The sequence below is a fragment of the Scleropages formosus genome, chromosome 25 (assembly GCF_900964775.1).
Source record: "Scleropages formosus chromosome 25, fSclFor1.1, whole genome shotgun sequence".
NCBI lineage: Eukaryota > Metazoa > Chordata > Actinopteri > Osteoglossiformes > Osteoglossidae > Scleropages > Scleropages formosus.
The window spans coordinates 16,276,906-16,289,805 of NC_041830.1; the positions used below are offsets into that span (position 1 = coordinate 16,276,906).

The 12,900-nt window shown below is 47.2% G+C and overlaps 2 protein-coding genes across 2 annotated transcripts; one reads left to right on the forward strand and one right to left on the reverse strand.

Annotated features, from left to right (window-relative positions):
• The first annotated feature begins 1,342 nt into the window (after positions 1-1,342).
• On the forward strand, positions 1,343-8,480 carry eif2b5 (eukaryotic translation initiation factor 2B, subunit 5 epsilon). Its single transcript, XM_018731453.2, has 16 exons — positions 1,343-1,600; positions 2,449-2,573; positions 2,705-2,890; positions 3,573-3,750; positions 3,856-3,936; positions 4,014-4,091; positions 4,305-4,617; positions 5,138-5,283; positions 5,386-5,530; positions 5,656-5,757; positions 5,889-5,993; positions 6,099-6,189; positions 6,315-6,438; positions 6,534-6,659; positions 6,753-6,863; positions 7,495-8,480. The coding sequence occupies exons 1-16, from the start codon at positions 1,439-1,441 to the stop codon at positions 7,558-7,560; spliced, it is 2,139 nt and encodes a 712-aa protein (XP_018586969.1). The 5' UTR covers positions 1,343-1,438; the 3' UTR covers positions 7,561-8,480.
• A 26-nt stretch (positions 8,481-8,506) lies between these two features.
• On the reverse strand, positions 8,507-11,230 carry mul3 (mitochondrial E3 ubiquitin protein ligase 3). The gene is made up of 5 exons (XM_018731454.2): positions 11,055-11,230; positions 10,186-10,303; positions 9,929-10,016; positions 9,669-9,789; positions 8,507-9,591 (listed from the first exon to the last, which is right to left on the reverse strand). The coding sequence occupies exons 2-5, from the start codon at positions 10,297-10,299 to the stop codon at positions 9,102-9,104; spliced, it is 813 nt and encodes a 270-aa protein (XP_018586970.1). The 5' UTR covers positions 10,300-10,303; positions 11,055-11,230; the 3' UTR covers positions 8,507-9,101.
• Between the last annotated feature and the right edge of the window lie 1,670 nt (positions 11,231-12,900).

Genomic DNA, 12,900 nt, shown 5'->3' on the forward strand with positions numbered 1-12,900 from the left:
GGAAACAGAGATTTTCACACAGAAAATTGTGTCATCGATGGTAATAACATAGTAATGATCTATTTTTCTTGTTTAAATTTTGATTGAGTTACACAATGTGTTTTTTTAAAACGAACCTGCTCCTCACAGACCCCCATGGGTCCTACGGACCGCGGGTTCGGAATCCTTCTTTTACACACCTCGTCGCGTGTCACACACTTATCGCTCGTGTTTTAAATGTTCTTTTCTTCCAAAAACAGCCTTAATGCTACAGGCTTTTGTCAGGAGCCTCGGTCTTGAGACCATTTAGTTGTACTTTCACTGTGTAAAGTGATTACAGCTACTGTAAACAACAAATAAACAGGAGGAGGATGCTGTTGGCCTGCAGAGTACTTGTACTTGAAAATATTCTCAGCATGCAGCTGAAATTCCAGGTGGAGCTACTGCAGCTTAGTTACCGTCATTATTATGTTCTCAAGGCAGAAAAACAGGGAACGTCTATTTGAAGAAAATAAACCACTGTTTCTCGTAAATGCAGATTTGCCAAATTCTCTCTTTATTCCAATTTATTTTTTGTTGCTTGTGCTACCCTGTATGTACACTGATTAAAGAAAACGGGGAGAACACTCTGCAAGTAAACTGGAAACACATCACAAAAAAAGAAAAAACAACTGGAAATATTGTCCAAAATATTTTGAGGGCCATATTAAAATTCCCTTTTTTATAAAACCAGTCAGTGCTCTTTTAATAGATACGAACATCAATAGTACAACACACTTACTTAATCATGGATTTAAAAACTAAACTGGACATCCCTGAGTGCACAATTTTATTTTTTTAAAGATAGGGCATTCGTGCTTTTCTTCAAAGCAGCTTATACTTATTTACACAGCGGGGTAATTTTACTAGACAAATTTAGATTAAGTACCTTTTTCAGAGAGTACTACAGCTCTGGAGGTGGGATTCAAAACCTGTGACCTTAGTCTAAAGGCAGCAGCTCTAACCACTATACTGGGCCCACATAAGGATGCATTTATAATGGGCAAAAATATCCATATTCGATTACTGAAATCATTAGCAAATCGAACCTCATATACGACTGGGTCACAAACCCAGGTGCTTAGTAGGGCGCGACATATCTTTCGCGTTACGTTTATAAACTCGTTATTCCCTCTGCGGCCACCGTAGTAACACGTTCTCCTTTACGGCAGCCGTACAGATTAATTGTACATTTCTCTTCGGCCGCCGTAGGGAACAATGTCTCCTTATGGCGGTTGCATTAAACACGTATGTTTGTACGGTCGCCATCGAGAATAATGTCCTTTAACGGCCGTTCCGTAAGGCTAGTGAACCAATCAATGTCTCTCTTAGACTGTCGTAGTGAGCCAATGCTGCTTTACGGCTGTCGTAGCGATTAAGTGGCTGACGGACGGCGCCGAGCGGACGGATAGACGCGAAGATGGCGGGTCGGGTTGGGAAGCCGAGTCGTTCGAGCGGCGGTCCGGGAGGCAGCGGTCGGAAAGGCGGCGAACAAGAGGAGGAGGAGCAGCCGTTGCAAGCCGTGCTAGTGGCGGACAGCTTTAACCGGAGGTTCTTCCCCATCTCCAAGGACCAGCCCAGGGTATGAGCGAGCGCGTCACGTCACGTGCGCTCTGTCTGTGTGTCTTGTGGTGACGACGACGACGACGACAACAACGACTGTCGGACAGGTGGACGTTGGAAGTCTTTCCAACCGGCGCCAAGGGAAAGCTGACAAACCGAAAGCGAAACCTGGCAGTAGTGTGACGCCGGTTCGCAGCGCGTGCATCTGACCTCACCTCACCTAACCGACCGACCGACCGACCGACTGACTGACGTCGCGTGGCTTTTTTCTGTTCATCTCTCACGCGCCGTGGGCTGGAAAGTGGGGTCCGTGACGTGTCGTGAGCAGTGAGTGCGCGACTCGCTGTGTGTGACTGTTCGCTGCCTTCGCACCCACTCCGTTCACTTCGCACGTGACATTGTTTACATGCACGGGTCCTGCCTTTAATTTCCCATGTGGCAAATTTTGGTGTGCAGAGAGGTTACCGTTAGGTTGGAGCTGGGACTGGACCCCGACTCGAGGGTTCTTGGTTCAAGTCTCATTCACCTCTCCTGCTGTAGTACCCTTACATTTACATTTATTCGTTTAGCAGACACTTTTGTCCAAATCAATGTACATTTCAGCAAAAGTACAATTTATGCATTAGATTAAGAGAAAGAGACATAGCTTCAGATGTGTGACTTAAGCTATGCCTCTTTCTCTTTTTTTCCCCTTGATCAAAGTACTTATCTTGAATTGATAAGGTAAAAATTACCCTGCTGTATAGGGAAAATTATTGAGTTGCTTTGGATAAAAACAACAGAATGATGATAATATTAAAATTCTTCCTGACTGAAATACAAGCGGATGGGGGGTTTGAGCGATAACCACATGTGTGTTGGGTTTAGGCTCTCCTGCCACTGGCCAACGTGGCTATGATTGACTACACCCTGGAGTTCCTCACTTCCACCGGTGTCCAGGAAACATTTGTCTTCTGCTGCTGGATGTCCAACAAGATCAAAGAGCACCTGCTGTGAGTCTCCTCCTTTACCGGGGTACAAGTCGATAGCGATGGTGTGCTGCTCCTTTCGGGTGTGCTTGACAGGTGTCGTTCAGTCTGACCGTGTGCAGCATTGTTCACGAACCTCTTTTCTGTCTCTTCAGGAAGTCAAAGTGGTGTCGGCCCACGTCCCCGAATGTGGTTCGCATCATCACCTCCGACCTGTACCGCTCCCTGGGGGATGTCCTGCGGGACGTGGATGCCAAGGCTCTCGTGCGCTCTGACTTCATCCTCGTCTATGGGGACGTGGTTTCCAACATCGACGTCACGCAGGCCTTGCAGGAGCACCGGTGAGCGACTTGGTCTCTCGGGCAGTGTCAAATGTTAGGAACACGGTAAACATGGTCATTGTTTCTCCACTCCGGAAATGAGTCACGCTGCCTCATTTGAGTCCCAGCAGGCAGCATAATGGTTAAGAGGCATCACCTACCAACCACGGCTCCCGTTTTCGAATACCACTCCTGCTCTAGTATCCTTGACCATAGTTCTTACCCTGCATTGAGCCGGTAAAAATCGTTGAAGTAGCATAGTGTGCAAACCTCACGCTCTGTAAGTCACTTTGGAGAAAAGTGCATTTATATTTATTAATTTAACAGGTGGTTTTCTCCAAGTTGATGTACAATGTCGAGTAAACTAGGATGCACTTTCCCTACAGGCAAAGAACCTTGGATGCAGACATGATTATTGAAGCACGGAAACATGACCATTACAAGTGGCGTGATTCAAATTTCTGGAGCAGTTGGGAGATCAGGAGAGAAGCGGGTCTGAAATGGAATCGTTTTGAGACCCTTATTGAATATTGAAAGGGATTCAGCAGCTTTGAGGGACGGGGCATTCCATCACATTGGAATCAAAACTGAGGGCCAACAGACTCAGTTTTTGCCCTCTTGTGCGCCAGATAAATAATGGTTAATAATTTGCTGAAGTGAACTCCAGAAATGTGGAAAATGTGTGTCCATTTGTCCATCCAAGGCAACGGCGCAAAGCAGAGAAGAACATCTCTGTGATGACCATGATCTTCAAACAGTCCTCGCCAGGCCACAAGTCCAGATGCGAGGAGGATGACATCATTGTTGCTATGGACAGCAAGACCAAGAGAGTCCTCCACTACCAGAGGACCCAGGGCCTTAAGAAACTTCAGTTCCCCATGGTAAAAAAAAAATTAAAAAAAAACAGTACAGGGTTTGATGGTTGGCTTTGAGCGTTGCTATTGGCCGTGACTGACCGACCACCCTCCTGTTTGTGTACTTTGAAGAACATATTCCACAGTGTGAGCGACGAGTTTGAAATCCGCTACGATCTTCTCGACTGCCATATCAGCATCTGCTCACCGCAGGTGGGTCTGTTTCTCCCGTGCAACTGCGGCCTGGTCTCTGACATCAGGTCATAATGTTTAACTGCGGCTCTTTTCAGGTGGCAGAGCTCTTCACTGACAACTTTGATTATCAGACAAGAAACGACTTTGTTCGTGGGATTCTGGTCAATGAGGAGGTAAGGAATACTAATTAAATGGAGTACAAATAATGATTTTCTTTCTTTCTTTTTTTTTTTTTTTTTTTTTAAACGGGAACTGGCTCCTTGTGCTCCTTCCTAAGCCATGAATAGAGGGATGTTGATGTTATGCAGCTTTTATTGACTGTGACTTGGTTATAAAGGTGACTTCTTAAGCCATTGTTTTCCCTGCACCTACTTTTTGCAACGCAGATTCTGGGAAATCAGATCCACCTTTATGTGACAATGGACGGGTATGGCGCACGCGTGTCTAACCTGCTCATGTACGACGCTGTTTCCTCGGACATGGTGCGTCGCTGGATCTACCCACTCACACCCGAGGCCAACTTCACCGACCGCAAAGGCCAGGAGTGCACACACTCGCGCCACAATGTGTACCGCGGTGCCGGCGTCAGCCTGGGCCACGGCAGTCACATGGCGGAGAATGTTCTCATCGGCCGGGACACGAGCATCGGCGCCAACTGTCACATCTCCAACAGCGTCATCGGCAGCAACTGCACCATCGGTAACGTCTGTGGCAGTCTGATTAATGGGAGGCGGAAAAAGCACCTTCGACATCTTCATATCATAGAAAAGCTTCTTGTGGCTCTAAGAACATGAAATCAAGTCTCTAAGGATCTTGTTTTTTTAAATTGTACTTTAACATTCATTTTTAAGATGTTTTTCTGCAAAGTGACATACAACCTGGTTAACAAACGCTTTAGATACACAGGTCACATAGCTTGTCTGTCTAATACCACCATGTTGCTGCTTCACATCCCTTCAGTTGGTCCTGTGGAAGTGACATTCAAACAGCAAATACGTAGATAGTCAAAGCTGATGTGTTGGACTCATTTATGTAGCTGTCTGGAGAGAAGTTGCTCTGAAAGAGATGAGATTGAGACCCTTGTTGAATGTGATAGGGATTCAGCAGCTCCGAGGGACGGTGGAAGTTTGTTACATATATAATAATCATGGGAAATTATAGCGTTTGCTGTTGAAAGCTGTGCTTTGTTAAGCAGTACTTTTTTTTTGTTGTCTTCCAGGAGACAACGTGGTGCTGGACCGGGCGTACGTCTGGAACGGTGTACACATTGCCAGTGGCGCTGTTATCAGGCAGTCAGTCCTCTGTGACGGCGTCAAAGTGAAGGAACGCGTCACACTCAACCGCCAGTGTGTCCTCGCCTATAACGTAAGGAGTCTCAGCCTCTGCTAAGTGTTTTTCTTTTATTTATTTTTTTAAAATTATTATTTGCACTGTGAAGATCTGGTTTTAACAGGGCTGTGTCTGCAGGTCGTAGTCGGGCCTGATATATCGCTCCCTGAGGGCACGGTTGTCTCCATGCACCATCCCGACGAGGAGGATGAGGAAGATGAAGACGAGTTCCTGAGTGACGGTGCAGACAACAGCAGCAACCAGGCCAAAACGAAGCTTAAAGGTGCAAGATGAAATGTGAAAAGAGAGCCCCCTGTGGGACACAGTCCTCTGGTAGATTTTTCTGAACCCTCGGGAAGCGTGAGCCGACTTGTATGCTCGGTCTTTAGTTTTTCTTGCCTTTCACAGCCTTCAGTGCTGCAGAGGTTGGCGCTGAAGGTAAAGGATACATCTGGAGACCGGTGAAGCAGGACGACACGGAGGATGACGAGCTGGTCCAGTGCCTGTGGGGTGAGACATCCAGCTGTATGCTCTTCAGGGCCCTAAACGCTTTCCATTTTTCTAAAAGTAATACACTGTAGACTCGATACAATGCGGGATCTCGTATAATGCATATAGACTTAATGGGTCTGTGCTTCCAGGGCTGGTGCTGAATGACCAGAACAGCGAGAGTGAGAGCGAGGTGAGCGAGGACTCCAACGACCTGGACAGCAGAGGCATGTCTCCTGAGCTGGATGATGTCAAAGGTGAGCAGCCATCTTTGGGCGGGGCTTGAAACACAGCTCTGTTAAGGGGGGAGTGCCAGGTGAGGGGTGCACCTGCAGCATGAAGAACTACTGGTGTGTATGCAGTGTTCCAGACGGAAGTATTGGGGACCCTGCAGAGGGGAATGGAAGAGAACATCAGCTGTGACAACCTGGTGCTGGAGATCAATTCTCTCAAGTAAGACTTTAAGTGACCTTCATTAATCATCGTAACAACTTAGCATTTAATGCTTTTTGGTTTACATCGGGGCGCGATCTCAAGGTGGTCGAGGAGCTCACACAGTGGCTGTGTCTGTCTGGCAGGTATGCCTATAACATCACCCTGAAGGAGGTGATGCAGGTCCTCATGAGGGTGGTGCTTGAGTTTCCCTTCCAGCAACAGGGCCCCCAGCTGGCTGCCGTGCAGTACTGCGCTCTGCTGCTCCGGGTGGGTACCTGTGATTGCCCCCTTTCCTCAACTCGGCTCCACTTCAGAACACCACTGTTGAAATGCTGACCTTCCTGTTATGTCGCATGTCCTAGTTGCTGAAGAAGTGGGCCCCTGTCTTCAGGAACTACGTCAAGAGGGCCCCGGACCAGATGGACTGTCTTGAGTCCCTCGAGGAGTTCTTCCTAGAGCACGAAACGCACTGGGGGGCCATGGTCAAAGTGAGTAAAAGGCCCTTTGCATCGTCCGGTGTTGGCGTTTCCGCAACGTCTGCTTTTACGGCTGTTCAAGCTTGGTCCGCGTTTTGGTTACAGGTCCTCATGGAGCTCTACCAGCTGGACATCCTGGAGGAGGAGCTCATAATGCGCTGGTTCTCTGACGGGGTGACTTCTGCCAAGAGTCGACAGCTGCGCAAGAACCCTGGTGTGAGTATGAGGGAGAAGTTTAACGAACAGGTGGGAGACGGGTCCCGTGCACGTTACCGACCTGTAGGCGGCTACAAAAACACGAGCTGTTGGTGGAGTAAGTGGAACTAGAACACGAAGGGTGTGTAACCAGCACTTGTCCCACAGTAAATAAGGGACAGCAGGTGGCTTAGTAGTGAGAGCTGGTACCTTGCGCTCAAATGTCTCACCTTTGATTCCTGCCTCCTGCAGGAGTACTTGAGCAATGTCTTTACTCCAAACTCATACTGTAAAAATTACCCTGCTGCGTCAAACATTGTAAGCAATGTTGGAGAAAGGACTTCGTTACCATTATTTGCATGTATTCTTTTATCTGACAGTTTTCTCCAAAGCGACTTAGTGTGAAGTATGACTGCTGTTACGTAGAATAATTTACCCTTTTATACACCAGGGTAATTGTGTTCAGGGTAAATACCTTGATCAAGGATACTACAGCAGAAGGTGGAATTTGAACCCAGGTTTTTTTAAAGATCAAAGGTGGCAGCTTTAACCACTATACCACCTGCTGACCTCATCTTCATAATGATGAAGAAGAAATCGGGCTTTTCAGAAACACTGCATCGCTCAGAGGCTCTTCCTGTCTCTCCCTCAGCTCCTGAAGTTCATCCAGTGGTTGGAGGAGGCAGAGGACGAGTCTTCGGAAGAAGACGGGCAGTGACTCTGCCCAGGGCCTCCGCAGCACCAATCATGGAAGGGAGGGACCTAGAGCTCCACCCACAACAGGAGGGGTGGGAGGGGCAGGCTTGCGAAGGGAAGTGTGACATGTGGTATTGACTTGAATTCTGTTGTCCCCTTGTGTACACATTCATTGGGCTTTTTAAAATTAATTTATTTGGCAAAATGTGGATTTACTGGTTCTTAAATAGATATGCTGATACGGAGTTCATTGGGGACTCCCCCTGGCAGTGGACCTGGATCATGAAAACTGAGTTGTGCTGGGCCTAAACATCACAAAACTGAAGTCATGTGGCAGAAATCTGCCTGACTTCCATCTTTTTTGATATTGAAATTTATTTTCAATGGCAGAAAAGATGTTTGTTAGTCTTTAAAGGGTGCAGAAGCATTTGTTCACAGCCTACATTCTGTTCTCAGTGCCTTTTTGGGTGCGAGGGATGCATGAGAACCTAGCGCGTAGTGGCTTTGCCTGTAGAAACCAAACCCAACCACCACTTGCAAAGGTGGGAATTAGCTTTTCTCCAGGCAAAGGGAGAGGTCGCAAAACCCGCTGACAGTGTTGATACAAACAGGTGATTATGATTCTACTGCATCTGGGATGAAGCGGAATGCAGGAGACCCCTGAGCTCTCCAGAACAGAACTTAAGTGTACCGTGCTGGGTCAGAATTTCCCCCAGTGTTTGCTTACGTTGTCGGGCGGTTGGACACAGCGACACAGGAAAACAAGTGAAAGGTGTCATACAGACTAGTGAATTGAATGTAGTGAATGCACAAGCCTGGAAGAAGGGTTGAATGGCAGCAGGGCGCCAGTCCGTGGTGCTGTACCACGGTGCTGTTCCATAGTGCTGTATGTCTGGTACCCCTGGCATGGCTTGCACTGAAGTAATAAAACTGAAAGACTTACTGCCTAATTTCAGTACACATTTATTTAATCAAATTGTATGAAGTGCTTGTTTCAGCAGCGTGATGCAGAGGATTGAAAAAGTGAGCACCTGGTGACAAAGACGAGAGCCAAACGTAGGCAACGGTTTGCTAGCCATCAGTTCTTAATAAAGCTGACTGGCAGTTGAGGAGAGGAAAACAAAACTCCCAAACCAACAAAAAAAGGAAAAATAAACATCTGGGGAACCAAGGACCACAGGCTGTCTATCAACACATCTTAGTTTAGATTGTGTTCCTCTGCCTTCTGGAATTTCCAATAGAGCTGCTCTCCAAATAGAGGGTTTTTAAAAAGGGACAAAGACGTGCGCCACCACCCACCCTGCCCTTCGTCTGAGCTCATATCGTGTGCTTTGAAATTCAACCTGCTCTGCACTGGAAGAAATTTACACTAGACAGGGAGGTGCAATGAGAGGCTAAGGCAGTCTTACCATGGTAAAGACACTATTTCTGAGCATCATAGGCCACGTGGCCATAGATGACAAAAAATAACACGGGCTCCTTTAAATATGGAGATTACTCAAGTCCAGTACAAGAAGACTGATGACATTGCTAGCTGATGATTATTTCTATGTAGGGGATACCTTAGCGTCCTCTCCTGGTGTCTCCCAGTCTGCTGCAGACTGCCCACGTCAGCAGCGAGGTACCTGTGATGCCACAGAAGCCGCCTAGCCACTTCCACATGTTGGCCACGTTGTGGTGCATCTGGAGGAAACTCTTGTAGTTGTTCGGGTACAGGAGGTACTGCTGCCTGTCCTGGGGGGGTTGCAGCCTCAGCATGCGCCCCCCCTCCAGGACCACCTCGCCAAGCGCCGTCATCTCGGTACCCACGCGCAGCATCTCCTCCCTCACTTCCTGTTCCACGGGCTGTGCTCCGGTGAGCCCCAAGAGGGCAAAGTCAGCGACACCCTGTGGGATGCATCGCCGGCGCTTGTACACCTGCTCCATGTGGAGACCCTTGGCCTCCCGTGGCTCTCGCACCTTGATCGCCACGCCGCCTGCACCGGCACCTGGAGCCACCAGACTAAAAGGCACCGTGTTGTTGGTCTCCTGCTGGTTCATTGACCTGTTCCTCCTGTAAATCGGATCGGACAGCAGCGGTCAGCAGAAGCGGGATGGGAGCAGTTTGGTGCCGACGGGAGACATACTGACCACAGCCGAGCGACCGAGTCCCACTCTCTCCAGTGCTCCTGCACGATGACCTTCTGCATTACCCCAGTGCACCCTGGGACATACTGACTGGTCAGAAGATCTCCCTCAGGCTGGACGACCCCTGGAGGAAACACAACCGTTACCTGAGATGTTTCTAACCACCTCCGGGTCCATGAATCTGGATTTATGTCAAATTTTTCATTTAGGGAGGTCTTGCAGCATCGGTGTAACACATTTCATCACCTGGCAAGTGCTTTTACCTTCAACTGCTACGTACTGCAGCCGTTTGTACGGAGTGGCCCTCACCACCTTCAACAGCGTTTCGCCAGGCTCAAATTTCGGGACCGCCTTATTTTTGAGGAGAAAGAAAGACATGGTCCTCAAAGTGAAGGCACCCTACAGTGACCTATACATCCAGTAGTCACTGAGGTCGAGTCCTCCTGTCCAGCATGCACACTGAAACTGAAAAGGAGATGTTGAACAGGGGCAGCAGGGCTCACCATACTACGGTGCATACCTTCAGTTTCTTGATTTTCGTCTTTTCCTGTTGGTACAGGTAGTAAAAGAGGCCTGAAAAGGCCAGAGTGGATCCCGCACAGAGAGTGGACCAGTCGATCAGGATGTTGCTCATTGTTCTACCGTCAACAAAAAATACACGAGAAGATTGTCATTGCTACCATGACCACCACTGTAATATGCGAATGGATGCATTTTCCGTGCAGGAAGTAACACACACAAACACACTACATACTGAACATATGTACATAGATATGGCCATTAGGTGTCAGTAAAGAGCACCTAGACAATAGCACAGTAGATCCGGATTAATTCATCTGCTTTTTCCTTTATTTTATTAAGAGCAAGAACATTTACAATTAATCCCGAGCAATGCCACTTGTGATTATTTTTAACAACAGAAAATGACTAAGACAAATGTCGTTGGAATAGGGATTAATTAAATTTGCGTTTACAACTTTCTGCGGTTGGTGTCAGAGGCGTCCCGTTACCATGGAGACCGACCTTACACAACGTCATCGTGTTTATGTTGAGAATCTGTCGGTCAACAGCGAGCGCTGGAATTTTCAGTCATTTTACACTTTAATGTTAATATAAAAATATGATGAAAAGTGTGAAAGTATTGTAGGTATGACAGCCCACACTTTTGCAGAACACAGTGATGAGTGAGTGACTAGAGCACTGACTGACACGTAGCGGTAAAGTGACTCTGAGTTACGAACAAATCGAGCAACGGCTCCAGGGCCCGAGTCGCGTGTGAAACGCGGCGCTCGCGAACGCGGACGTGTTTTCGTCCCTTTTTACTTTCATTATTATATTCCGATTCGTACAGTTTCGCTGTAATTCGCGGACGGTGCACATACGGTTTACCTGCTGCCTCCGCTCTCGGGAGGACGAGGGTCCACAGACTTTTATTTATTTAAAAAACCTGGTAAGAACACCTCCTCGACCTTAAAGAGAAGCGGAAGTTGTGCGCACGCGACCTTTCGCTTTCAGTTCCCACGCGCTCGCGCACGAGGGCGGTGAGACCGAGCCGAAAATGAAATCATGCGTGGCTGATAATAAAAATATGAGGCGAAGCACTACTTTATATTATTATTATTATTAGTAGTAGTATGATTAGTAATAGTTCTTCCGTTTTGCATATTTTTTTTTTAACCCAAAGTCACAACATATATTTGGTACAACTGAGAGCAATTTTAACAGTCCTTCCCAATTCCTTCACAAAACAATTGGCACTCGTGGCCACATTCTGCGGAAATGAGTACCGACAGATGACATTTGTGTGTACAGAAACCATTTTTGGACTCTTGGAAAGGACGTAGAAACCACTCATCACAGACCCCCAAAGAGCAGGTGATCAATGACAGCCCCTCCCACCCCAATGCTACGTCATCACGTCCCTGCTCTACGGCGGAGCCCCAGTGACGAGGGGTGCGAGGGTGCCGCCTAGCGGCTCGGCGCCGAACTGCACGTCTTCGCTCAATATCAAGAATCAAACGTAGTAATAATTCTTGAGTAATTTTCGTAACAGGAATCTCTGAGAATCTTTATATTTCATGTTTAATTTTTTGTTTCTAATATCAAAGACGGTTAAATGTGTTCGAGTTGTCTCTCGTGAACTGAGCTGAGAAACGTACGCGGAAAGTAAAGTCGTCAGCACTGACTGGAAGACGATACATTTTTGAAAGTTTTTTTTTTTTTAATTTAAAAAAAAAAATCATAATTTTGTCGGTATTTGTTCACGTTGGAAACAAAGCAACATTAATAAATTCGTGATGAAAGAATGGAAACGATGGCAGTACGAGGTGAGTCACTTGTGTACTGTTGCGTGTGCGAGCTTAAATTCCAGTCAGTGACAGTGTTTGTAAATTGTTCACTTCGTTGTTTTATGTTTAAATATTTCCAACTTTTTCACACAGCTTTTTAATTTTTTTTTCCACTGACATTTTTGGTTGCTTTGTTTTTCCGTTACTTGGCTTTTCTGTGGTACAGTTTCTCCGTTTTTACCTCAGCAGGCAGGGCAGGTCTTCGAGCCAAAATCGTATTCCGTCGCCTCAGGAAAAAGGTTTGTGGTGAAAATTCATTAAATTGTGCCTTAAAAGTGTGTATTTACACACTTAGCAGTGTAAATGTGTGTGTGGTCCGGTCACTTTGGCCAAACAAAAGGGCCCTGGCGATAATAACTTGTCTGGCATCAAAAAACACACATTCTGTGTGTGTTGCATTGCGTTGCATTGCATTGCATTGCATTGCAAAATACACAGGTAAAGCACTGTGTTTGATGATATGCAGTGCTGTCTTTTGGCAGCAGCTGATGGTCCTCAGTGGCGAATGCATCGCCTGCCCTGCATTTTCGTTTCACAGTGGGTCGGCAGGGGGCGCAGCGGTTGGAGCTGCCAGCCCTGGACTCGGTGTTTGCAAGTTCACATCCCACCCTTTGCTGCGATACCCTTGAGCAAGTTCACCAAAGTAATTTGCGGCGTGTGCCCTGACCCTGTGAGTCGCTTCGGCGAAAAGTACCAGCTCTGTGAGCAAACGTGAATTGTTTTCTCATGAGAAAGTGTGCATGTTGGCGAAGTGAAATGCAAAACAGCCCAGATATGCTGCCTTCCTGGCCAGTTTCTTTATGATGGGACCTTTGTCTGGGAACGCTTCCTTTCACATGACGCCGCGATCCATTCGCTTTCATCGCAGTTCCCTAAGGGTTTTTCAG

Coding starts and splice junctions, on each gene's coding strand:
- eif2b5 (XM_018731453.2), top strand. CDS start 1,439: ATGGCGGGTCGGGTTGGGAAGCCGAGTCGTTCGAGCGGCGGTCCGGGA. Junction 2,891..3,572: donor CAGGCCTTGCAGGAGCACCG/GTGAGCGACTTG, acceptor TGTCCATCCAAG/GCAACGGCGCAAAGCAGAGA. Junction 6,660..6,752: donor ACTGGGGGGCCATGGTCAAA/GTGAGTAAAAGG, acceptor TTTTGGTTACAG/GTCCTCATGGAGCTCTACCA.
- mul3 (XM_018731454.2), bottom strand. CDS start 10,299: ATGAGCAACATCCTGATCGACTGGTCCACTCTCTGTGCGGGATCCACT. Junction 9,790..9,928: donor GCAGTACGTAGCAGTTGAAG/GTAAAAGCACTT, acceptor TGTTTCCTCCAG/GGGTCGTCCAGCCTGAGGGA. Junction 9,592..9,668: donor GACTCGGTCGCTCGGCTGTG/GTCAGTATGTCT, acceptor TCCGATTTACAG/GAGGAACAGGTCAATGAACC.